Source organism: Eretmochelys imbricata, chromosome 3 (genome assembly GCF_965152235.1).
Source record: "Eretmochelys imbricata isolate rEreImb1 chromosome 3, rEreImb1.hap1, whole genome shotgun sequence".
Classification (NCBI taxonomy): domain Eukaryota; kingdom Metazoa; phylum Chordata; order Testudines; family Cheloniidae; genus Eretmochelys; species Eretmochelys imbricata.
Window position 1 is genome coordinate 81,709,307 of NC_135574.1, and position 27,295 is coordinate 81,736,601.

Sequence of the window (27,295 nt, forward strand, 5' to 3'; positions counted from 1 at the left end):
CTTGGTAACTGAATTATTGCTTTATAAACTGGAGTGCTCTTTCAATTATCTCTTTAAAACAAATATACTATGCGTCATGGTCCAAGAATCATAGAATATCAGGGTTGGAAGGGACCTCAGGAGGTCATCTAGTCCAACCCCCTGCTCAAAGCAGGACCAATCCCCAATTAAATCATCCCAGCCAGAGCTTTGTCAAGCCTGACCTTAAAAACTTCTAAGGAAGGAGATTCTACCACCTCCCTAGGTAACGCATTCCAGTGTTTCACCACCCTCCTAGTGAAAAAGTTTTTCCTAATAGCCAACTTAAACCTCCCCCACTGCAACTTGAGACCATTATAACTTGTCCTGTCCTCTTCTACCACTGAGAATAGTCTAGAACCATCCTCTCTGGAACCACCTCTCAGGTAGTTGAAAGCAGCTATCAAATCCCCCCTCATTCTTCTCTTCTGCAGACTAAACAATCCCAGTTCCCTCAGCCTCTCCTCATAAGTCATGTGTTCCAGACCCCTAATCATTTTTGTTGCCCTTCGCTGGACTCTCTCCAATTTATCCACATCCTTCTTGTAGTGTGGGGCCCAAAACTGGACACAGTACTCCAGATGAGGCCTCACCAATGTCGAATAGAGGGGGACGATCACGTCCCTCGATCTGCTCGCTATGCTCCTACTTATACATCCCAAAATGCCATTGGCCTTGTTGGCAACAAGGGCACACTGCTGACTCATGTCCAGCTTCTCGTCCACTGTCACCCCTAGGTCCTTTTCCGCAGAACTGCTGCCTAGCCATTCGGTCGCTAGTCTGTAGCTGTGCATTGGGTTCTTCCGTCCTAAGTGCAGGACCCTGCACTTATCCTTATTGAACCTCATCAGCTTTCTTTTGACCCAATCCTCCAATTTGTCTAAGTCCCTCTGTATCCTATCCCTGCCCTCCAGCGTATCTACCACTCCTCCCAGTTTAGTATCATCCGCAAATTTGCTGAGAGTGCAATCCACACCATCCTCCAGATCATTAATGAAGATATTGAACAAAACCGGCCCCAGGACCGACCCTTGGGGCACTCCACTTGACACTGGCTGCCAACTAGACATGGAGCCATTGATCACTACCCGTTGAGCCCGACAATCTAGCCAACTTTCTACCCACCTTATAGTGCATTCATCCAGCCCATACTTCAACTTGCTGACAAGAATACTGTGGGACGTACCCCAAGACATTCTTTCTGGTCCCCATTTGCCAAAGCATTTCCTAAATTACTCTTTGAGTAAGAGGTCAAAATGGGGATAGATTTGAACAAAAGAAAGTTCTTGGATGCAGGAAAAACTTTCCTCCCATGTTTTGTTCATTAAGATAATTTTCAAAATCTTGACAGGCAACATTTAGACAGATAAATAGAGGCACCTAAAATCAGTTTAAGTACAACAGTCAGTCCTTAGACAAGGATTTGACTTTAACATAAAAAACTAGGTTTACACAGCAAAATGTATTATCAGAATAATTGCATCACACTTTCTTGTAAACTGCATCTTTAAAATGCATAAATAAGAATCAAATACACAGGGACAATGGGAAATAATTAAGATTAATGATGGCATTTAGGCCTCAAAAGTTATGTGAAAATCAAACGTGTATGTATGTATATGTATTTTAAAAGGCCACATCTTTAGAAAAAATAGTTTTGCTGATTCCTCTGGAGTGAGAGGGCAAGGGGTAGGACCAGTGGAAACCTACCAGGACTCAAACAAAAGAGAGCAGATGACTGGTCAGAGTTTAAATAAAGAAACACACAAGAATATTGGAGGTGGACAGGAAGTAGTAGGGTAGAACTGGAGACAGCAAGGTCACAGAAGCTGGGTGAGGGGCTCCAGAAGGAAGAGATCACCCAGCAAGTAGCAGCCTCATGGGGAAAGGAGGGCCCTGTGCACTTTCCTGATCCCGGGCAGCCTAAGGACTCTTGACAAGCCAAGGACTTGAACCCCAGCTCAAAGAATGCCCTGGAGTGGTGAGGAAACTGAGTCAGGGACATGCATTTAGTGTTATTGTTTTGTATGGGTCTGTATCTCCTGTACTTTACATGATTAAGTATGAAAGTGCATAAAGGTGTTAAACTGTGCAGATAATGTTGGTGTTTACTGCTTCTACTGAGTGATGCTGAGTGTGTTAGACTGTAAACCAGTAGCTTCACATCTTTGGGGTGGAGGTTTGGGAAAGAGGTGTTATTTAATAAGTGGAGTATCTTGGGGAGTCGGCACTGCTCCTAGAGCAGGTGGGCTGAGGAGCCCCATTGCCAAGAAGTGTAACAGACAGAGTCAGTGCCCAGGAAACGTGCCAGAGAGCCCCAGGGGAGGAACCAGTGCTGCAGCCTGCTTAGGCTCTAGGAGCTTGAAGAAGCTCTGTGATCCAGAGCAGAGAGGATTGGATTCTCCTCATAGCTGTGCTAGTGAGCCAAAAAGCGATGCTTGCTAAGATCTGTGACACACCTGTTTCCCACCTAAGCTCCAGTGTGAACCACAAACTGGGGGAAGATAAACATTGTTTCGTCTACCTCATCAGCTGGGCCTGATGTAGGCTCAGAGTCCACCTACCAGATCAGGTCCTATTCAAAATTGTCGTGGTGGTGGTGGTGCCACTACCCACTTTTAACCACATGGTTAGAGCACGCACCTGGGATGCGGGAGTCCCCCATTCGGTTTCCCCCTCTGTCTGCTGGGGAGAATAGATTTGAAAAGGGGCCCCCCATACCTCTCAGGAGAGTTCCCCAAGCATGGTCTATATGGACTATTCAGATATGAGGCTCCCTGTTCCACTTTCGAGAAATAATTAGTGTGTCTTTGGAGCAGGGGCACTGAACCCTGGGTCTCATTTCCTGGATGTGTGCCCTAACCACCGGGTTACAGAGTCATTCTCATATGCACTCTCTGGCCTAATGACTAAATATTTATCCAAAATAGAACAACTTAAATGAGAGAGAGAGAGAGAGAGAGACCCCCACATCAGAATAGCCAGTTGCTCAGTGGTTAAGAGCCCCCGCCCTGAGAGGAGTGGGAGACACCTGTTCAAATATTCTCAAAATAGACAGCAGGGGAGGGAGGGGAAATTGAACCTGGGTTCCTTGCATCCTAGGTCAGTGCTGTAACCCCTGGCCTAGGACTTACGAGGTAGGCACTACTACCACCTCCTCCTCCGCCAGCCATTTGGTTTGGAGTGAAGAAGTACTTAATTCATTCTCATTGAAATGGCTTAAGCATCTGAGCCATATGACTTCAGGAGAGCTGTTTCCAGCTGCGGATCGGTAGCAGAGATAGGCATCTAAGCCTGGGCTGTAGGGAGATGCCTATCTCCATGAGAGGGGCGGGGCTTATGACATCCTTCTCCTCAGCATTTCCCATTGGCTAGCTTAGGCAGCACCCTGCTTAGGACTCTGGCTTTTGTGGATCTGATTCTAAGGTGCCTCTCTCTCCCTGTGCATTATGTAAGGAGCCTAAGCACTTAACAGGCAGTGTGTGGCTCTGTGTTGTTTCAGTGATTTGTTCCTAGAAAATTCTAGGCAACTAAAAGTTAGGTGTTGAAATGTTGATCATCAGAATGCCTAAGTCTCTTTGTGGTGAGAGGTGTCCTATGGACCCAGTTATGTCAACCGGCAGAGGGCATAAGGGGAGCACAAGGGTTTTTAGGGATCCTCTGGGACTAGATAATAGTGCATCAAAGGGTGAAATGTGAGGTCTCTACCAACAGCCATTGACACACTGGTCATCCTAATCATTACATCAAAACATAAAAATGGGTCAAACCAAAGGTCCATCCAGCCCAGTATCCTGTCTTCCAACAGTGGCCAATGCCAGGTGCTTCAGAGGGAATGAACAGAACAGGTAATCATCAAGTGATCCATCCTCTGTCGCCCATTCCCAGCTTCTGGTAAACTGAGGCTAGGGACACCATCCCTGCCATCCTGGCTAATAACCCTTGATGGACCATTGATAGATAAGTTCATCCTTGATTAACTTATCTAGTTCCTTTTTTAACCCTGTTATAGTCTTGGCCTCTGGCAAGGAGTTCCACAGGTTGACTGTGCATTGTATGAAGAAATTTCCTTTTGTTTGTTTTAAACCTGCTGCCCATTAATTTCATTTGGTGACCCCTTGTTCTTGTGTTATGAGGAGTAAATAACACTTTCTTTACTTTCTCCACACCAGTCATGATTTTATAGACCTCTATCATATCTTCCTTTAGTCATCTCTTTTCCAACCTGAAAAGTCCCAGTTTACTAATCTCTCCTCACATGGAAGCTGTTCCATACACCTAATAATTTGTTTCCTTTTTCTGAACCTTTTCCAATTCCAATCTAACTTCTTTGAGATGGGGCAACTAGATCTGCATGCAGTATTCAAGATGTGGGTGTACCATGGATTTATATAGAGGCAATGTAATATCACTGCAAGATGTATGTATGGATGATATTTAAGGAGTTACATATCTATACTGAGAACTGTTCTGAAAGTATGTAAGTGAAGACAGGTCAGCAGAAGAGGATAGGTTCTGGTCAGGCAGAGGTGTCAGGATCCTAACCAGGGCAGTCATGACCAAGGGTCAGCACAGGGTCAAACCTGAAGCTGGGAGTAGCAGAGGAGTTCATAGTCAGGTTCCAGGCCAGGATCAACACCAAGGGTCAGAGTTAGGTTTCAGGGTCCAGCTCAGGAGGTGAAGTCCAGATCAAGCGGAGGTCACAGCCATGAGTTCAAGAGCAGGAATGGTCACAGTAGCTCCAGGAGATCCACATTATTGCTGGACGCTTCCTGGAATGCCCCTTGGATTTATATAGGGCAGGAAGGCAATCAGGAGCAATGAGGCTGCTGCCTGTCAGACCCCTTGAAGCAGACTTCCTGTGGTCTAAGTCTACAGTGGATTGTGGGTAGTGAAGTGGAGGGGAGGGATAGGATACAGAAGGACCTAGTCAAATTGGAGGATTGGGCCAAAAAAAATCTGATGAGGTTCAATAAGGATAAGTGCAGGGTCCTGCACTTAGGACGGAAGAATCCAATGCACCGCTACAGACTAGGGGCCGAATTGCTATGCAGCAGTTCTGCGGAAAAGGACCGAGGGGTGACAGTGGACGAGAAGCTGGATATGAGTCAGCAGTGTGCCCTTGTTGCCAAGAAGGCCAATGGCATTTTGGGATGTATAAGTAGGGGCATAGCGAGCAGATCGAGGGACGTGATCATTCCCCTCTATTCGACATTGGTGAGGCCTCATCTGGAGTACTGTGTCCAGTTTTGGGCCCCACACTACAAGAAGGATGTGGATAAATTGGAGAGAGTCCAGCGAAGGGCAACAAAAATGATTAGGGGTCTAGAACATATGACTTATGAGGAGAGGCTGAGGGAACTGGGATTGTTTAGTCTGCAGAAGAGAAGAATGAGGGGGGATTTGATAGCTGCTTTCAACTACCTGAAAGGGGGTTCCAAAGAGGATGGCTCTAGACTGTTCTCAATGGTAGCAGATGACAGAACGAGGAGTAATGGTCTCAAGTTGCAGTGGGGGAGGTTTAGATTGGATATTAGGAAAAACTTTTTCACTAGGAGGGTGGTGAAACACTGGAATGCGTTACCTAGGGAGGTGGTAGAATCTCCTTCCTTAGAGGTTTTTAAGGTCAGGCTTGACAAAGCTCTGGCTGGGATGATTTAACTGGGAATTGGTCCTGCTTCGAGCAGGGGGTTGGACTAGATGACCTTCTGGGGTCCCTTCCAACCCTGATATTCTATGATTCTAAGTGCAAGCTGGTTACAGCTGCTGCTGGGTTGCAGCTCTATAGGCCCAGATTCTAGAGCCAGTGAGTCTTACATGGGGTAGGAGATGCTTATCTCTCTATCTAGTCAAGTGTGTATTGCGTGCACCACACAAATAGCAGAGACCTATTTGTATTGCTGAACCAGATGTCACACAAGGGGAAAGCCGCAGGAAACAAACAGCAGGAGGATATCCTGTTTGAGTAAAAAGGATAGGTTTTTGGGGTATAACTGGGGATACTCAGGTAATACCTGGATCCTTCACTGAGGAGACAAGCTGAGTGTGTTTTGTTTCATGAGAAAGGGATCACAGCCTACATGGCTGAAAAACGCCAGTGAACCAAACTGTAAGACTTGATAGTAACTCGTTAAGTAATTTTAGGTTCTGTTATGATTTTATTTTACATGAAACTGTTTGTAATATTTCTACTTGCTATCACTTAAATCTCTACTATTTCTTAAATAAACTTTTACTTGTTTTCACTATATACATGCGTAAGTGCTGTGTGTTAAATGGAGCGGTGAGCTGAAGGGAAACCCATAAGCTGGTATTTACAGTGTCTTTGGGAGTAGTGAAGCTAGGAATTCTGTGAGTGTCCAGTGGACCAGGGACTGATCACTCCAAGGAGACACTCAAAAGGCGTGAGGGCTGGAGTGTGTCTATCACTAACCTGTCAGTGTAAGAGCACAGCCTGGGTAGGCCTGGAGGGGAGTGCTTGTGGTGTCCAGGGGTGGTGGGGTTGGGGAGCTGACCCCCAGCAGGCACAGACAAGACTTGCTCCTGCTAAGGGCAGGTGATAGCGAGGTGCCTCACAACCCTAGGTATCCGGGGAAGTGATACACTAGGTGATTCTTCTGTTCCTGTGAGTGTTGGTTTCAGAAATATAATTGTGACACTTACCCTAACTAATAAGCGTTTCTATCCAATAATTTTTGGAACAATTAGTTTCTGTGCTCTGGGAATTACAGGAGAACACTGACATTTGGCATAGTGCTACTCACAATTGGGAGAAATGCTTAATAATATTGTAATTAACAAAAATGACTAGAGAGCCCATTTTATATTTGCAAAAAGAAAAGGAGTACTTGTGGCACCTTAGAGACTAACCAATTTATTTGAGCATGAGCTTTCGTGAGCTACAGCTCACTTCATCGGATGCATACCGTGGAAACTGCAGCAGACTTTATATACACACAGAGAATATGAAACAATACCTCCTCCCACCCCACTGTCCTGCTGGTAATAGCTTATCTAAAGTGATCATCAAGTTGGGCCATTTCCAGCACAAATCCAGGTTTTCTCACCCTCCACCCCCCCACACACAAATTCACTCTCCTGCTGGTTACGGGGCACCTTACGTGGTCCAAAGCTGATGGCCAGCCGCCCCATGAACTGCTCTAGGCATCCGACAAACTGCTCTGCTCCACCAGCCGCTCTGCTCCACAAACTGCTCTGCTCACCATCCCACAAACTGTAATGCTCTGCTCCGCCAGCCGTCCCGCAAACTGCTCTGCTCTACAAGCCGCTCTGCTTGCCGTCTCGCAAACTGCTCCACCATATATCTTCAGGCTCCCCCACTACTTAACACAATGCTCAGTGATTTCAGCTCTTAGTAAGTTTAGCTCTTTTGTGATTTCAGCTTGTAGTAGGGGAGCCCCAGTGCTAGTGCACTATCAGCCCAAAGTGAATTCAGCTCAGCAGCCTGTAACTAGACTCCTAATGAAATCAAAATTAGCTCTGATATGCCACAGCAAAGAGAGGAGGAAGTGCAATTAGCATGTAAGGCCCTCACCAGGGAGCCTATACCACCAAGTATTAATACCTATCCCTAGCCTCTCTCAATTCACAGAGTTTTGGAACCCATGTCCCTTGCCTAGCGAGTGCTACTTAGTTGATGGCGAGTCCCTCCATCATAACAAAAGGCCAAGTATAGTTCCACTGTCCTTGATTCCCATAATCAGGGTAATAATTTATTCTTCCTACCCCAATAATAGAGACACTGGGGATCTCACAGCAGCCAAAGTGACCATTTGGGCAGCTATGGCCTCATTCTAGGCGGTGTGGGTGTGCCTATGCAAATGAGATTGGCCCCTGAAGTTCTTTTCCACAACTTGGCACACCTCACCACCAGATGTCAGGCTGGAGCTCATCCTGACTTTGCTTACATCAGGAAATGCCATTTTTTTAAAAAAGGGACTAAATTAGACTTCCTGCTGTAATTCTAGATATTGCTATTTAATTAGCTATAAGAACTTGAGATAAGATAATGTAATCTCACAAAATACAGAGGAATGAGAGATCTGCAGACTGTAATATAGAACACATACATGCTGCTTCCTGTATTCTTTTTAAATTCAAATACTTTGTGGTGATTTCCATTAGACCATGCAAAAATATGTTTCTATGATGTATTTATTCAGGAGCTAAATAAATATGGATGTCAGTTTGGACCAATCTCTTGCTGAACAAAGGGATACGTACCTTAAATGGAGATCAGTAAACTTGAATCAAGTTTATGGGAACAAAGATGTGTGGGTTTTTTGCCTTGCATTGCATGTCTGCATTCTTGTGTCGTGTAGGCTAATTAATGCATTTAGGCATCTGCCAAACTCTGCCTCCTTAATTTTTACAGCAGGTTCTTCCCTTTTTGATGTTACATCTACTAAAGGACTCACCTCCTTAATTAACCCTTAGAAACCCAAGTGTCACAACTGTAACTGAACTCCTCATGTAGATGTCATTTTCTGCCTGCCAGATGACTTGACTTATCAATCAGAAGAGCTTGGATCAGATATTACTTTCTTTTTTAAATTGGATACTCTGAGGAGAAAGGGGGAAAAACTGGGGAGGGGGACTAAGTTCTGAGAGGATCATAGAGGAGTAGTTTTTTTTTGTTAACGCACACGCAACTGCATCTCATAACTCATAGTCTGCTTGTTCTTTTGTAAAAAAAACAAAAAGGATTATCACCATCATGGTAAGGCAAACAATACTTTCTTTTCTCTCTTTTTTTAAACTTTCTTTGGGTTAAGATATGGTTAAGTTATGTATTTTTTTCAAATTCATTCAATCAGTTTGAAGCTTAACGCTCCATTTGATTCAGGAAGTCTGCCTTAAAAAATCAAAAGCTGTTGTTGGCAAGATGGGGGATAAGGATTTCAGTGTGGGGAAATGCTTTACTTTGGGGATGAGAACAGACATGTTTTTTCTGCTGTGCTTGCTGTTTTGTGTCCAACAGCCTTTCCTAAACACTTATATCGAACAGGAGGGAATCATTTAATTTTTGTCCATACTTCTTCACGTGTACTAAACTTTTTGCTTTGTAGAAATACTTAATCTTTCTCAGCTCAGTGAAGTTTAAAAATTCCCCAAGTCCTGTTTCTTTGACTGTGCATGATCCTTCTTCCTTGCTACTTTTTTGGGGTGTTCCAAGCTGTAGAACTTTATGCCTGGTGCTTAGGACAGAGTGTAGAAATTTGACCCATGTTTGAATTTCTTGAGATTTGCTGTTTCCCTCCAAAAATCAATCAAACATGTATGCTGCGGGATTTACATCTAATTTCAGCGGTACATAGGCCCTATATTCTTCTGTGTGGTGTTGCAACATAGATCATTTTACAATGCACATTTTATAACTCCTTTCCATAGGCTAAAAAATCCTTTTTCTGGTAAAATATTTTATGGGGAAATGGAGATATTTTGGTGTGTTGGAGATATCAGTTTCTAGCCTAAAATATCCCGAAGTACTGGAAACAGAGAAACTGAAAAACTTACAAGTCAGTGAGCATCAAAAACATGAAAATTGGAAAAACATTTCTAGTTTGTCCACTTCACTGTCTCTGAAAAAAATGTTGTCAGAATGTATTTTTAAAAGTGTAGGTCAGAAAAATAACAATTTTGTTTACAAGTTCCCCAAGTACTATAACTGCATTGCCTGTCTCCAGGGTTCAAAGAAATTACTATTTCAATAATTAGTGCACTAAATAGTGGTGCCTAGACCTTACGGTGATTGGTGTAATCTCAAAATGGAGGGTGGCAGGGAAGGAGAAGAGGACCTACAAGGGAGTCTAGTAATGGAATTGTTGGAGTTAGAGCTTTTTTCTTCTACATATCTTAGAGAGACACTGTCAACCTGAAATCTAGTCTATTTAAAATAATTTGTTAAAAATATCGTATACAACCCCTGTCCCTAAATTCCCCTGCTATTTTTGTTGGGGGGGGGGGGATTTATAATTAATCCTTCTAATTCTCCAGCATAATATTCCTCCCTGGTTGCTTTGTGAAAGGCAAACCACTGCACAAACCACCAGGAAAACTGTCCATAATGAATCTGTGAAATTAAGGTACCAAATGCACAGAATAAACCAAACCTGGAAAAAATTACTCTAATTTTAATTTATAAATGTTGCTTATGCAGTAGTTGGTTTAAAAAAATTGTTCAGTACAGGTTTCTAGTTCTTGTTGTCTTTTATATTTCCCACTTTTCTGTTTTTTTTATTTAGTTTTAAATCAGCTTTTCCATGTTTCCTCCATACCCCACAAACATTGTCATTCTCCAGTGCCTCTCTCTGCATTGTACTTTATCCACGTTTCTTCCTTTTAGTATTCTTTCCTCATTATACTGGCTATTTAATTTCTTATTTTATTTATGTTGCACTCTCTTAGATCTTTTTTCTTTTTGCATCCCTCCCACGTCATTTTTTCCACTCTCCGGTAGAGTCTCCACACTGCTTCAGTAATTGCTTAGTCCTAACAAACCCCAGCACTACTGTTGCTGAACAGCTGAATCTCATTCACTATAACAAATGGAGCAGAGAACAGCAGTTACAACTCATTCCACTATAATTTATCTAATGCCACTTCTGTGACTCCATCAGTGGCTGCTGAACTCCATTCTGATGTTTTCTATTTCCCACATGCTGTTAGCACTGTGACTTGTAATTTAAAGGTATCCAAAAACCCCCAAACATCCTATCCTGAACTAAAAATGCTTCCCGCTAAATAATGCGAATTGTTTAAGATAAAGTTAAATGGACATCATAAACCTAAATTTTCCTGTTGTTGATAAAGCCATAAATAAATGAATTTTAAAGAACTGCAAAAGTCAAATTTAGTGTTCGCAATTTATTCCATTTGTTTACTTTTAGGGTAGAGCCTCGGGTTTACATCAACCAGCTAATGTGTTAAAACGATAACTGTCTTGTCCACACTTGGATTTTACCATGTTAGCTACCACGTTAGCTAATACCTGGTAAAAACACACCTTTTTTCCCAAGCGTGGACATGCTATAAGAGGGTTTGTCAGTCATATTAAGTTAACTCAGTTGAACATCCCTTTGATCCCTTAGTCCTGGATTCAGCAAAGCACTTTAGCATGTGCTTAAGTCCCACTGAAATCAAGATAAGCACATTTAAGTACTCTGAAGACTTGGGGTCTTGGCTGTATTGGCTCTGCATTGCTAACAGGAGTATTTTTGTCATTAATGTAAACATATATCACTGAATATGCACAAAGTGTAGATCTGTTACTTAAGAAGGTGGCAATTTTATATAGTCTTCATAGTAGAACATCACCTTAAAGATGCTTGCAATACACTTCGAACAGCCTCCAACTCCTTATGCAGTGTGATCTTCAACCCATCCTCAAATCCATCCTAAAAACACATAAGATTTCCTATGATTTTCTTGTCACTAATGCTGTCTTTGACCCAGGTTTTAAAAAATGACTATTGATTTTGGGTCCTTAGATTTTTGGATGCAGTGAGACACCTTAATGGGGCCTGATTTTCAGAAGATGGTTACTCAGAGTTTCTGTAAATTAGTCCCCTCTATGGTGTCTCAAGTTGTGCACCCAAAATCACTAGCCACTTCTGAAAATCTTGGCCTTTTATGTCTTCTTGCATTTATGCTGTTGTCCTGCATATTATATTTATGTGAGTTAAAATATGAGCTCTTCAGAGCAAGAACCTTTATGCGTTTTGTAAGCGGTGTGTGTAATTGTGGTGCTCTCTTATTTCAGTATAATTTACACAAGGCTTGTATTTCAGAATCAAGCAACAGTTTTCTTGTGTATGTGCATCTATTTATCTAGACATAAAACAAATTCAAACTTCAGTAAGAAATTAAAGCTAGATTTTCAAATACTGCATGTTATAATTAAGAACTTATGCAAGATAATTGCACATAGCAATTTTTTTTCACAGGTGCAATTGATTTGCCTACTACTAAGTTTTTATACATGTAGTCTTGCAAATCAAACTCAACTATGGGCTTAACACGCACTATTTGAAAATGTAACTCGGAGTTAAGATTGCCAGGTGTCCGGTTTTTGACCGGAATGCCTGGTCCAAAAGGGACCAGGTGGCTCCGGTTGGTGCTGCTGACTGGGCCATTAAAAGTCCAGTTGGTGGCACAGTGGGGCTAAGGCAGGCTCCCTGGGGCAAGGGAGAGGAAGAGGGTAAGGGGTGCAGACTCCGGGTGGCACTTACCTCAGGCACACTCTCGGAAGCAGTGGCATACCCCCCTCCAGCTCCTGGGTATAGGGGCAGCCAGGGGGCTCTGGGCACTGCCCTTGCCCCAGACACCAGCTCCGCAGCTCCCATTGCCCGGGAACCGTGGCCAATGGGGCTTCATCTGTGGACCGGGCAGTGCACAGAGCCACCTAACTGCACCTCCGTATTGGAGCAGGAGGGGGGGACATGCCCCTGCCTCTGGGAGCTGCCTGAGGTAAGCGCCGCCCGGAGCCTGCACCCGTCACCCCCACCTGTGCCCCAACCTTCTGCCCCAGCCCTGAACCCCTCCTTCCCTCCAAACCCCTCAATCCCAGCTCAGAACACCCTCCTGCACCCTAAACCCCTCATCCCCAGCCCCACTCCAGAGCCTGCACCCCCAGCCAGAATCCTCACTCCCTTCCGCACCCCAACCCCCTGAGTGAGTGAGGGTGAGGAGATCGAGCAATAGAGGGATGCAGTGAGAGGGGGTGGGGCCTCGGAGAAGGGGTGGGACAGGGGGCGGTGCAAGGGTGTTCGGTTTTGTGCAAATAGAAAGTTGGCAACCCTACCCAGTGTGCTTTTCAATAACTCAGAACTCTTTATTCATGCAAATATGTTACGGAAATGCAATCATGACTCAATAGTTATGGTTGAATTTAGCTCTTTTTAATGCATGAATAATATAGCATATAAGAATGGCATACTGGATCAGACCAAAGGTCCATCCAGCCCAGTATCCTATCTTCCAACAGTGGCCAATGCCAGGTGCTTCAGAGGGAATAAACAGAACAGGCAATCATCAAGTGATCCATTCCCTGTCACCCATGCCACCACCAGGCAAACTGAGGCTAGGGACACCATCCCTGCCCATCCTGGCTAATAGCCATTGACGGATCTATCATCTATGAACTTATCTTATGAACTAGTTATTTTTTTTTTAATCCTGGTATAGTCTTGGCCTTCACAACATCCTCTGACAAAGAGTTCCACAGGTTGACTGTGTGTTGTGTGAAGAAATACTTCCTTTTGTTTGTTTTAAACCGGCTGCCTATTAATTTCATTTGGTGACTCCTCGTTCTTGTGTTATGAGGAGTAAATAACACTTCCCTATTTTCTTTCTCCACACCGGTCATTTTATAGACCTCTATCATATTCCCCCTTAGTCATCTCTTCCAACCTGAAAAGTCCCAGTTTTACTAATCTCTCCTCACATGGAAGCTGTTCCATACCCCTAATAATTTTTGTTGCCCTTTTCTGTCCCTTTTCCAATTCCAGTAGATATTTTTTGAGACTGGGGGACCAGATCTGCAAGCACTATTCAAGATGTGGCCGTGCCGTGGATTTATAAAGCAGCAATATGTTATTTTCTCTCTTATTATCTGTCCCTTTCCTAATGATTCCCAACATTCTGTTTGCTTTTTTGTCTGCGGCTGAGAACTATCCACAGTGGACTATCCAGGATTTCTATCTTGAGTGGTAACAGCAGAGACAAAGTTTCTTGACACCTTAAATAACTGCTTCTTGGAGCACCTAGTCCTAGAACCCACAAGAGGAGAGGCAATTCTTGATTTAGTTCTAAATGGAGCACAGGATCTGGTCCAAGAGGTAAATATAGCTGAACCACTTGGTAATAGTGACCATAACATAATAAAACTTTATATTTGAGTTGTCTTGATGAGGGGTTATTTTTTTTATTTATTTAATCTCATCAAGACTTCTCCATTTTCCTCTTGTTTTCTGCTTTATTCAGATTATCCAAAGCCTCTCAAACTTTGGTTTCAAATTTACTAATTTATCCTCTAGTAAGTGCTGACTCCCTCTCCATCCCTCAATGCCACATTCTCTACAAGGAAAATGTGTATAGATATATTTTTTGTGTAGAACTGCATTCACTTCTGCACATTCATTTCTCCTCTTTTGGCTTAAAATTCTTGCTAGGTAGCCTTGTGGTTTCTTCATTGCCCAAGTTTCTATGCCTGAAATTAAGTAATATGCTTTGTAACAGGATTTTAACTAAAGCATGTTTTAGTACAGAGGCTAGTAAATATTTTTTGAGAAGCTACAATTGTTGAAGGCCAAGTAGCTTATTCAGGCCACCTCTTCACCGGTCCAGAATCGTTCCATAGTATACACTCATTAAAAAATCTACTGGACAGACCACTGATCTCCTACTTATTCTCGCCCCTAACCAGTTGGAATCTGTACACGTTCTTTCCAACTAGCGTGCCTGCAGCACGTCAAGTAAAATAGCTGATCGGCAAACAACAATTATGATAATTAACCAAACACGATGCTGCTTAGTGCATCCACTCCCGCCCCCATCCTGGGCATTTGCTTTGTACAAAACCACTTTGCCGTCTTTAAGCCCTGTTTTATAACGCGAGCAGCTCCCTACAGGTAGATGGCGCGACTGGATACTTTAGATTCTACGCTTTTCTTCCCTCAGCATCAAAGTTTGTCGGTTTTGCTCGGGGCGGCTTTTTGCCCTGGATAGCTGGGAATAGGCTCTGCTATAGCAGCCGCTCAAGTTGTTCAGACACGCGCTGGTAGCGCCAACTCCCCGTCTTTATGCATTGCCGATTGTTGGCTCCTTGCATTCCTCTTCTCCTTGATGAGCTCCCGTCCTGCTCCCCCCTCTCTCCCTTCTGAGCCGCTGTCTCCTCTCTACCGTCCTGTCCTTCAACCCCCCTTGCCCTTTTCCCTGGTGCCCTGGGCTGCGCTGCCGCGTCTCACCCGCTGGGCGCTGAGCGCCCCTTGCATCCCGGCCTGCGCGCTCAGGTTCTGCGCCCGTTGTCACCCGCCCACGCCTTTGCAGCCGCTCCTCTGCGCGCTGAATGCCCCCGCTTCACGGGCACGCCCAGCCCGCATTGCCCTGGGGCCCTGCCGCAGCTGCGGGGGCCCCGGCCGGCGCAGCGCGTGGAGGGCGTGGCGCGAGGAGGCGGAGCTGCTGCTGCAGGCGGGCCGGAGCGCTCACACGGCTGGCGCCTCTGCCGCGGGAACTGGCGGAGCGCCGCTTTCCCGGCGGGTGGGACGGGAGCGGCTGCGCCGATTGCGCTCCCTCGCGGGGCACCGGGCTCGGGGCTGCCGGAGGAAGGAGGCGCTGGGGGCCACCTAGGTCTCGCTGTGAGTAGCCTGCCTGCCCCTGGGCTGGGACGCCGGGCTGGTGGGGGTGCGAACTGCTGTGGCTCGGGGCGGGGTCAGGGGCTGACAGGCAAATCTCTGCAGGCTAAGCGGCTGGCTTTCCCGTCTCCTGGCTTTCCTTGCCCTTATCAGCGGCAGGAAGGAGCTGGGCATAGTTGAGGGATGAGTGTGCGCTGCGCCCACACCTGGCTGCGAGCGCGGATGCCAGAGGACGGACCCTGTGCAGTGTAAACTCCGCAATCACGGCTAAAGTCCGCGTGGGGCGCAGAGCTAGGCACGCCGGGCGTTTTGTGCATTGAAAACCTCCTCCTTCTCTCCAGTGGTTGCGTGTCGGTAAGGAAGGGGAGCATTGTGCAGCTTGCTTAGCCTTTGGGGACACGTGGGCTGAGCTTCCAGCCCTGCTTCGTTCTACAGCTTTGCTAATCGTCCCTCCGTTGTGTACCGCTCCCATGGCTTCAACATTATGGCTTCAACATTATGGCTTCATGCATCCGATGAAGTGAGCTGCAGCTCACGAAAGCTCATGCTCAAATAAATTTGTTAGTCTCTAAGGTGCCACAAGTCCTCCTTTTCTTTGTGCGAATACAGAGTAACACCGCTGCTACTCTGAAACCTAACATTATGTTATTAGCACCAGTAATCTCTGATGCTGCTCTTTTCACCGGAGGGAGGGGAGGGAGACATAACATGAGCTGTATGCTTCAGGAGGTGTTTCCTGTAGGGACAGTGATTCACAGTGCTTGTCATCTCACTTTATATGGCCACAGAGCAACCTCATTTTTCACTGAGTGTCTGTATACTTAACTATGAATAGGCCCTTGTCAGAATTATGTTTTTGTATAATTTAGACAGATGCTATTATTTATTTGTAAGATTTTTTTTAATTTTTATTGATTTAAATGTTCACAGTTGCACAGAATCGTGTTAAGAATTGTTTTTATTTTAATATGTATTTTTCAGTTATGGGAAATTATAGGAGGTGGGGGTCAGACAATTATTTACTGGCAGTAGATGCTGAGATTCAAAAAGTTCAAACTTTATAACAATTAAAACATAAATTTTAAAATATATAAGGTAAATAGCCTTAAATCAAACTCTAAGTTCTCAAGCAGCATTTTTCTTTCTTTGCCTATCTGGAAACTTTGATTATGGATGGAAATATATTTGTCAGCTTATGTATGTATGGTGAAATAAATGTTTATCAACATTTACTGATAAAAATCTAATCCTTCCAATGCTAGCTATAAAGAAAATATTAGTCTTTTTAAAAATAAAACTGTACTCAATTTATTATGAAAAGACTTAGACTATGTTAATATTGTGAAAGGGTCTTTGTTTATTTTGCTCTAATTTTTCAGTAAACAAAATTGATTTGTATAGCACTAATTCCTTTAGACAGGAAGTATTATTAAAAATGTTTCTGTTATATTTTGATTGCTGAAGATTTTCCATTGCATTATGCCTGCTTTTTAAAGTGTTTATAAATTCTTTGTAACTTACTGACAGATATTGTAAATATACTGAAATTCTCTAGATAACCTGTCAAACAGGAAATAAGTTTATTTGAAGTTATAGGGTAAAATTTCACTCATAGGGTTAAATTCTGCCCTTAGTCACTTATACTAATATGCATCGAACTCAGTGGTGTGGCACTATTTTAGTAGAGGGCAAATTTTGGTCCACAGTGTAACATTGCTCATATTATTTTTCCTGTGTAGTAATTTAACCTACCTTTGCAAATTTGCTATGAAATTTATCACTTCAGACATAAAAATCTATGGACCTCTCTTCATATTGATGAACAAACTAAAAGTGTGTGCACAAGTGTTTGAAGATTTGAGACTTATATTATCAATAATATTAAAGCAAGATGTGTGTAATTAGAAAAGCATTATATAACAATATATAAAATAAAAGTAAAGGATATGTTTTCTAAGATGACCTACTGTTTAATAAACAGTTTAGTTCCCCTTGGCTACCTCTTGGAACATATAAATGTTCATTAATAATATGTTTCTTGAAGAAATACCTTTCACATTATCAAACTTTTTTTTTCTAATTTTGTTTAGTCTAAAACACAGTCTCCAGAATCTTCCAAAGAAGAGAACAGAAAGAAACCAGTTTTGGGAAAGCTTGGAAATTTGTTTAGTACAGGGAGGAGAAAATATGCCAAAAATTCACTAGAACCCTCTAAAAGTCCAAATATTGAAAGTGGGAAATCAGTTTCACCTTATAAGGATACAGCTTCACTCAAATCAACAGATAGTGAAGACCTAAAGAAAGAAGAATGTACAATTCCCCAAGTGCAGGAGGCAAGAAGATGGAATGCTCTTGCAGAGACACAAGAATATTGTGAGAAAATAACACCTTTGAGTCATAGTATTATTACAGCATGGAGCAGCAAGGAAGGCTTTTCTGATATCGAGTGGTCACCTGATTGGAACAGTAGCACTGGAACAATAAAAAACACATTCTCTGAAAGTGACCTTACAGTGGAGACATTGGAACTAAAAGAAGAGCCTGTTGTAGACATTACTAATTCTACAACACCGGATTTCATCAGAAGTTTGAATAATTTATCTAGTGAAGACTTAGAAAATAACATATTAAATAATAAACAACTAGTGAATGTGCAAAGGTCTTCACAACCTGAGTGTGCAGCGTCAAAGGAATTGCCACACAGTTTGAAATCCAAAACAGCTGAGCACATACATCCTGCTAGAGTTCTAACATTAGATATCTATCTTAGTAAAACAGAAGAAACACCTTTTAATGAATCTGTGACTTTTCTATCAGGAGAAGTTTGGGGTGAAACAGACACAATGGATAAAAAATCTGTTACTAGGAGATCTGGAAAGAGGAGGAAATCTCAGTCATCGAGTGAGACTCTAAATGGAGAGAGAAATCAGACTGAGAATACTGCAAAAGAAGATTCTGCTTTTGGTGATGTTCCTTCTGATGTGGTTTCAGAAAAGATAACCAATTCAGAAAGAAAAATTAAATCTCCTCAACAGACTCCTGAACGGAACTCTTCTACCTTGAGTAACCAGGACTTAAAAGTCGGATCTAACCACAAGGGGCTGCCTAAAACTGAATCTGAGAAAAGCAAACAGCAGCTCCCAACTTCATCCCCTTTCAGGAGAAGATCATTTAAAAAGAATCCGTCTGATGCAGTCCCTGTTTCTCCCACCGGTTTGAAGAGTCCACTAAAAGATTCTTTACCAAAAAAGCAGTTTATACAGCCTATGGCAGCAACAGAAGGTAACCCAACAACAAAAAGTACTTCAGTGGAAAAGGGAGCAGTATCTGCACCTTCTAGTGAAAGCAAAGCAGAGACCTCCAAAGTTTCCTCTCTCAATGACACAGAGAACACCACTTCTTTACTTTCTGAAAGTAAAACTGAATCCAAGACGGCAAAACGTGTAAATAGCTCTGATGGAAAAGCTGTCTTGCTTACTGAAGGGATTCAGAATGGAGAACTAGGCAAATCCACCGAAAAACCAGCAAGTTCCGATTTAAACAGCACAAAGCTGAGAAATTTATGTTTGGATGTTTCCAGATCTACAGTTACAACAAAAATTAGCCTGTAAGTAATTTATACTTTAATTTGACTGCTCATTGTAGCTTTTACCTTGACAAAATCAATACATTTTCATATAGCACTTATTAAATATCTATCTAAATTTTTCTCAGTAAAAATGACACTGAGAATTTGAAAATCATGCATTTCTGTCAAATTTTGTGTGGACCACAGAATAAGTAACACTTAAGGATTCCTTTAATTGAAAAAAATTACTAAAAATGGTATTTTTTCAGTTTTTCTTTGTGCTTTTGACAACTTTGTGTGTAGTCCATTTCACTGTGTGCTACTGTATAGTCATTTAGTTTCTCCTTTGCGGGAAAGACCCTTATAAACATCAGCTGGAGAGGTTAAAAACCAATACTGTTTAAAAATTATACGGTCAAAAAGTGGACTTTTACTTTTAATATTGACACTTCTAAAAATTCAAGTTGACAGTGTCCCATATTATATTATGAAGTGACAGTCACTCTTGTATCAGAGCAATAGAAAAGCAAAATCCACAGTTAGATGGATGCTTAATTTGAATTCAAGGTGTTGAAAGGTAAAATATCTCCTACAATGCTTACTGTCAAAGTTTGACCCTGACATTAAAAAGCAGGGTAACAAAACACCTTGTCTTGGTTATTGTTGATTGAAACTTGATGATGGGGATGAATGCTCTTTCTAATCGATGAATGTTCAGGTCCGTGTTGCTGCTCTATGCTGACAGGAGAGAGCTCTCCTGTCGACATAATTAAATCACCCCCAACGAGCGATGGTAACTGTGCTGGCAGGAGAAACTCTCCTACCGCCATAGGATTGTGTACACTACCACTGGCATATGTCGCTCAGGAGGGTGTGTTTTTTCACACCCCTGAGCGACATAAGTTTTGCCGACATAAGTGGTAGTATAGACATGGCCTTATAGTGAGATTGTTGACTCCTGCTGTTAGTCATACGTTTCTGTAGCAGCATCAGTCAAGTGAATGTCACACTTTATATAGGCAGCTGACTTCAGCTGAGATAGTTAAAATACCAGATGAGATTCATCAGGTCATAATTTGAAAATGTTCCAATCAGAACATGCGAATTGTAAAACTAGGCGTGTATCAAATTGCTGTGTAATGGAAAAAAAGATTGGCAATCTCATAACAAAGAGACTTTTTTCCACCACACACTTCATTAAGCAGAAGCAGAAACTTACCTTGCATAGCTCAGAGGGCCGTGTTTTTAGTTTTAAAAGTTTAAGAAGACATGAAGCATTTTTCTAAAAAAGTTTATTTTTATCGTTTTCTATTTGACTAACTCCAGTTACTTTCACACATTCCCCTGGCCTATCGAATGAAACTAAACCTTAGCAATATCGTTGTATTTTATAATGCCGAAACATGCTTGCTTTTACACCATTATGCTCAAAGTCCGCAAAGATCTGGGAATAGTTAAATGCTGCTATAGAAGCATTACAGATGATAAACACATTTGTGGGGTTTTTTTTTATTTGACAGTTCCATACAAGTAGTGATAGTATTTTTTGTCCTTTAAATTGTTTTGGCAAACAAGGGTATTTAAAATCCAGGATACTTTCCTTATTATGTTATAACACCTTTTAAAAGGGACAAATTTGAGGCCCAAGAGACCTGAGTCTACCTTTAATGAGGTTATAGCCAAATTTAAGATGATAGTACATCATAATCAGAGCATAAGACCTGAGGCTTGCAACTATTTTGGTATTCTTAATGCAAATCTTGGCCTCAGTTCTCATTGGTAATGTTCAAACATTTGTTTTTGTAGCTGCCTGCATTTGTGCCCATTTGTTAAATTAGCCAGGTCTGTGATCACACAATTTTGTTTTGCTTGTGTCAGCCATTGATGTTCTGGCATTGGTGTATTTTGTGAAGCTTGTCATTTTTGCTGTATATTGCCTGTGTGAGTCACCTTCCCTATATGGCTAAACTGGGGGAAGTCTAACTGCTTTCTTCTTAAGGCTGACTGCTATGTTGTAAACAGTATGTCATCTTTAAAGGGGAATCCACCAGTATTTATCTTAGGGCTTGTCTACACTTAAAACTCAGTAGTGGTGCTGCTGTAGCAGTTCAAAGAAGACGCTGCCTATGCCGATGGGAGGGCTTCTCCTGTCAGTACAGGTAGTCCACTTTCCCAAGAGGCGGTTGCTAGGTTGACAGGAGAATTCTCTCGTCACCCTAGTGCTGTCTACACTGGGGGTTAGGTCAGTTTAACTGCGTCGCTCAGGAGTGCGGATTTTTCACACGCTTGAGCAAAGTAATTATACCAACTTAATTTCCTAGTGTAGACCAGGCCTTATACCTGCTCACACTTGGTGAGCAGACAGTTTCAGGTTTAGTGAATTGGAGGCTGAGTTGCACTGCTTAGTGAATTGTATGAATTAGCCAGACTTGAATGAGTGTAGGAGGCAGGTTTACATGATAGTGGATAATCTATCTTCCACTCTTCCCCGCATAAGGATATATTTCAAGCATACCAACAGTGAGCCAAGTGTTTTGGTTTTTTTTACCTTTGCTTTGTATGGCATTGTTTATCCCATTTTAATACAAAGTAGACCTTACCTGGTGCCTCATGCTTTAAGGCAGCATTTCCGAAAGTGCAGAACATTCCTCTTTGGGGGAATGGGTTCTCAAAAGTTCAGATGTGGGGTGCACAGACAGACCTCTTAATTATTTGGCAGAGTCTGTTTTCATTTTTTGAAAGAGAGGTTTCTACCTGTCGCTGTGAAGAAACACATGCTTCGCATTTTGAAAGTTAACTGTGGCACAGGTATTTTCCTGAATTGCCGTGAGCCTGCAGTTATACCTGTGAGACATTAACTGCCTTGTTTTTTCAATGGGTGCTAACTCAGATGTGCTCAATAATACTGTAAATGTCAAAATTGAGTGCTCATCAGAGAATGTAAGAAAGGAAAGGAAGGATCATATTATGAAACCAGAAGTCCTCAAAATGTGGGGTGGTGAGAGTGAAGGACTGGCCAGGGGAGGGGGACATGGAAGATGTATACATTAAAATTAGTCTTCCAACAATTGCAGGAGAAGGCACAATTGGTTTCCCTTTTCCTGAAGGGGAACTCAGCTTTCAAAAGTTTAGGAAACACTAGCTTTCGGCAAGCAAAAAACCGTGTCTAACGGTATGTCTATATTGCAATGAGACACCCATGGCTGGCCCGTGCCAGCTGACTTGGGCGCTTTTTAATTGCAGTGTCCAAGCCCAGGCTCTAGGATCCAGCGAGATAGGAGGGTCCTAGAGCTCGGGCTGCATCCTGAGCCCAGAAGTTTACACCGCAATTAAAGAGCCCCACAAACTGAGCCAGCTGGCACCAGCCAGTCGTAGGTTTTTAATTGCAGTGTAGACAAGCCCTAAGTATCTTTAGAATCTTGCTTATGAAGCTGTTTTCTACCTGGTTCCATTGCCTTCCTCGAAATATACAGGGAGTTCTTTTCTGTTCCCTTTTTTTAGCTTTGCAAGGCTTGGTCTACACTAGGAACTTATGTCGGTAGAACTACGTCCGCACCCCTGAGCAACATAATTACACTGACCTAATCCCTAGTGTAGACAGCACTATGGGCTTCTCCCATTGACACAGCTATCACCTCTCGGAGGTGGACTCCCTACGCTGGCGGGAGAAGCTCTGCTGTCAGCATCTTCACTAAACGCTACAGCAGCGCCACCACTGTAGTGCTGTAACAAAGACAAGCCCCAAGTGGTTTTCATGGTTTCAGTTTGTTCTTGCTGAAATACGGCCTGCCTACGGGGCAGTTAGAATTGTCCCTAAGTTTTAACAGTTTCTTTTCTCTGCTTGCCAAATGTTCTACTAGGGCTACTAGGATGATATGAAAAATGGAAAATCTTATGAAAGGAGACTCAAAGAGCTTGGCGTGTTTAGCCTAACCAAACTGAGGGGAGAGATGATTGCTCTCTATAAATACATCAAAGGGATAAATAGCGAGGGAGAGAAGTTACTTAAGTTAAGTGCCAGTGTGGACACAAGAATAAATAGATATAAACTGGCCATCAACAAGGTTAGGGTTGAAATTAGATGAAGGTTTCTAACCATCAGAGGAGTGAAGTTCTGGAACAGCCTCCCAAGGGGAGCAGTGGGGGCAAAACACCTAACTGGCTTCAAGACTGAGCTTGATAAGTTTATGGAGGGGATGGTATGATGAGTCTGCCTACAATGGCTTGTAGGCAGCCTTCAACTGCTAGTAGCAAATATCTCCACCAGCCGGTGATGGGGCACTGGATGGGGAGGGCTCTGAGTTACAACAGATAATTCTATCCCAGGTGTCTGGCTGGTGGGTCTTGCCCACGTGCGCAGGGTCTAACTGATTTGCCGTATTTCAGGTCAGGAGGGAATTTTCCCCTGGGTCAGATTGGCAGGGACCTTAAGGGATTTTTGCCTTCCTCTGCAGCATGGGGCATTGGTGACTTTCAGGTTTAAGACGAGTGTAAATGGCAGATTCTCTGTAACCTTAAAGAGAAAAGGAGTACTTGTGGCACCTTAGAGACTAACAAATTTATTTGAGGATAAGCTTTGATGCATCCAATGAAGTGAGCTGTAGCTCAGGAAAGTTTATGCTCAAATAAATTTGTTAGTCTCTAAGGTGCCACAAGTACTCCTTTTCTTTTTGTGGATACAGACTAACATGGCTTCTACTCTGAAATCTGTAACTGTAAGTCTTTAAATCATGATTTGAGGACTCAGTAACTCAGCCAGAGGTTGGGGTCTATTACAGGACTTAGGTTCTGTGGCCTGCAATGTGCAGGAGGTCAGATTAGATGATCATGATGGTCCCTTCTGGCCTGAAGGTCTATGAGTCTACACTGATGAAACTTATGTACCTTCTACTTGTGATCATATCTGAACAAGTTTCTGTTATCAGTATGTCTGTGTTGGTAGAGGGAGTTCTTACAAAACAGATGACATTTGCTGTGCTATATAGGCTATCCACATAAACTCATTTGTACTCACCACCTCTGTCAATTCCTATTCTATTTAGTGAATAGTATTCTATCCGAACAGATAAGCATGAGTGTATGCCAAAAGATCATGTATAGACCTCACCTGTCTCTTTTTTTTTCTTAAGAGCCTGCTGGGAGCTGATCAGTGATCTCCCACAATCGCCAGACTTCATGTAGTGCATTTACACACACTGTGTGTGTGCTCTCATCACTGCATGCGTGTAACTCCCTGTAATGTTTAGGGAACCGATCACTGAGGGGAGAATGGGTCAGTTAACACTTCAACTCTAACAAGTTTTGAAGATTTATGCCCTAATTCTTTACTGTGTTCTGACCTCTTTACATTGCTCCTGTACCAAAAAAGGGCCTGAAAACAGACTTTCCCCCTGTCCTGCCAGGAATTTCTTCTCTCCCCATCCTCCTCAGTTTTGCAAAGAGGTTCCTTGCCAGCATAACAGTCTTACGCTATCTCCTTCGCAGTCCCTTGTGTAGAGTGCATTGGATGGAGTGTGACCAGAGCACTCTGCTCTGGCTGTTCTTGGCTGCAGGATGGCCCATAGACAGCTGAGTGAAGCTTCGATGAGTTAGACTAGCCCCAGAGAAAGTTCAACATAATCAACCAAGATTTTGGGAGCCAGAAAGGTGATGTAAAGCCATTGCTCCCGACTGCCCAGGCTGAACCTCCTAAGAAGCACAGCTCAGAATCTGACCTTGAAAATTTGTCATCTTGTGTTTCGAAACCGAAGTTAACAAAACTTTTCAGACTTCACTGTAAATTACCAAACAAAATTCATAATTGGAGAAAATGTTTTTACCACCCAATTTAACAGGTATATTTCAGGGGGAAATAAATCAGAGAATGTGACGTTGGGTATCTAGTAGTAGTTTTGGTTGATTTCAAATTTTAAAAAAGGTTGGGTGAAATGAAACTCTTTCAATGTATTCCAAGTTCAAACAGGAAAATAACGAAATAAATTAATTCTTCAAAAGCCCACCTCGATTTACACTAAAAACGTATCTGGCTTATAAAAAAGAATTCAATTAATTGTCTTCACTGTTAAACTTTGACTTTTGAGATATGTAAATAGTGGAAATTCTCCAGAGTGTTTGGCTGTCTGATACACTGTTGTGTTTATCTACCAAATATTGTTAGGAGCTTTGCGTGTGTGTGTGTTTGTTTGGTAAGCTAGTCAAATAATGTCAGTTGACTGTATTACTTGATCATGGTAAAATATTGTCAGATATTCCAGCAAGAATGCCCTGATGTAGGTGTCGGCCTACCTTTTTCATTGCATCATAGTGCCATTCTTACATTTTTTCAGAACTTCATTTCATTGCGTTTCTCACTTTTCTGAATTAAATTAACTCTGTTAAATAACTTGTTTTTTTGTAATTAGGCATAAGTACCTATCTAAGGCTAAGCCTATTAAAGATCATAAAGTCTTGCTCTTTTTTCTTAGTATTCTAATAAATCAGTGCTTTAAAATATTTGACCATATTTGATGATGATTGACAATGTTTGACTAATATTTGACTAGTCAGCTATTTTTGACTAGTCAGATATTTTTCGACCAGCCAGATGCGCAATCCTTTGTTTGACATTATGAAATACCGGTACGTTGTTCCTGACTTTGGGTTACTGTTGGTAGCACAGTTATTATTCCTTTCTTTTTATGAAATCCTTTTGGAATATTGTAACTTAAACTGAATATTGATACTGGAAAAATATATTGTTATGAAACTGTGTTTTATTTCTTATTTTTAAATTAATACAATGATTCTACTTAAGCATACATTGCAAAATAACTTTCACTGTGCTTCTTGCAGTCCTGCCAAACCCAAGAATGTAGAACTGAATTTTAAAGCTCCTAAAAGTCTTGAAGACCTAGAAAATGATCATGATTCTCTTGAAAAGCCAGTTAATAAAATTAACAGCAGCATTGCCAACAAAATTTCCTTGTTTGAAAATAAACATGCTAATCAGCGCCAGCGACCCTCTGATGTCCCTGCTTTGAAAAATAACACTGTATCAAATACATTTGTTGGTAGAGCAAAGCTGAAATTTGGAAAACAACCCCAGGAATATGAACAAACTGATAAAATAATTAATAAGCAAAACAATCACCTGAAGTTACCTGAAAATGTGCCACGGGTGAAAGAAGGCTCAGCAGAAATAAAGACCAAACCTGAAGAAGGCTCTCAAGTAGGAATGTCCGTTAATGAGGAGGTTGAAAAGGCAGCAGAACTGAAGAAAGGAAAAGTTGCAGGATCGTTGTTTAACCAAACAAGCAAAGCAGATGCTAATGCTTGCTCTTTAAGACAAGCTGATGTAGAAGCTACCGCTATTAATAAAGACAGTTTGTTACCTATAACATCTTTACAAGATGCCAACAAAAATGAAACCTTAAAAGAAAATGCTAATAGAGCAATTAATGCAAGCTCAAAATTCCACCACAGTGAAGAAAAAATACTGTTATCAAACAGAGAGATCTCATCTCCTTGTAAAGATGATAAATGTCCCCTAAAATCTGATGTAGTTTCCAAAAAATCCGAATTAGAGGAGAATGTGCTTTTTCAGATACAAAATGAAGGCAAAAAGACAGAAACAGGAGAGTCAATTTCTGCAAACATGCAGTGTAACAAAGGCAATTTAGAAAACATACAGACATTAGAGCAAAATATTATCAATATACAGCAAAGCCCAAGTAACACTGGTAATATTTCTCCTGGTAAAGATGAGAGTATTTCTGATTCCCCTTCTGACATGAAAAAGTTTACAGAAACTATCAAAAATCTAGACAGCTCAGTTTGCATACCCCAGAAGAAGAAAAGGCCAAAGCTTCCAAATTTCCCTGCACCCCATTTTGCAATGCCTCCAATTCATGAAGACAACTTAGAGAAAGTATTTGATCCCAGTGTATTTACATTGGGTTTGGGAATAAAGAGAGGAAAAACACAAGATCTAGCACCAGCCCTACAACTTAAAATGCAGAACCGGGATAGTACAGATGGTGAAATTAAGAGGTCCCGTCTGGAAAAAAGCGCTGTCTTCTCAAGCTTGCTGTCATCTACAGCTAAAGGAAAGGTGTTTACTCCCTCTGTAACCTCAGTAAATACTATTACAACAACTTTCTCAACTGACTCCTCAGAGATGCCTGCTTTACCACTTGATGCAGTCAGACCATTTGACATGCCTCAAAACTCTGAGGTAATAAAACTAAATAATTCAGAAAATTAAACCTTATGAAACCCTGCCTGGCTGTTAAAAAACAAAACAAAAAACAAACAAAAAAACCAACAACAAAAAACCCTTTAATTTTGATTTTGCAAT

The 27,295-nt window shown here is 42.1% G+C and overlaps 1 protein-coding gene across 1 annotated transcript in view; it reads left to right on the forward strand.

Moving 5' to 3' along the window:
• Window positions 1-27,295, forward strand: part of CRYBG1 (crystallin beta-gamma domain containing 1) — a 153,005-nt gene that overhangs the window by 72,936 nt on the left and 52,774 nt on the right. The window contains exons 3-4 of the mRNA XM_077812884.1: window positions 17,483-18,999; window positions 25,792-27,172. Of these exons, the coding sequence (XP_077669010.1) occupies window positions 17,483-18,999; window positions 25,792-27,172 (2,898 nt within the window). The remainder of the gene's footprint in view (window positions 1-17,482; window positions 19,000-25,791; window positions 27,173-27,295) is intronic.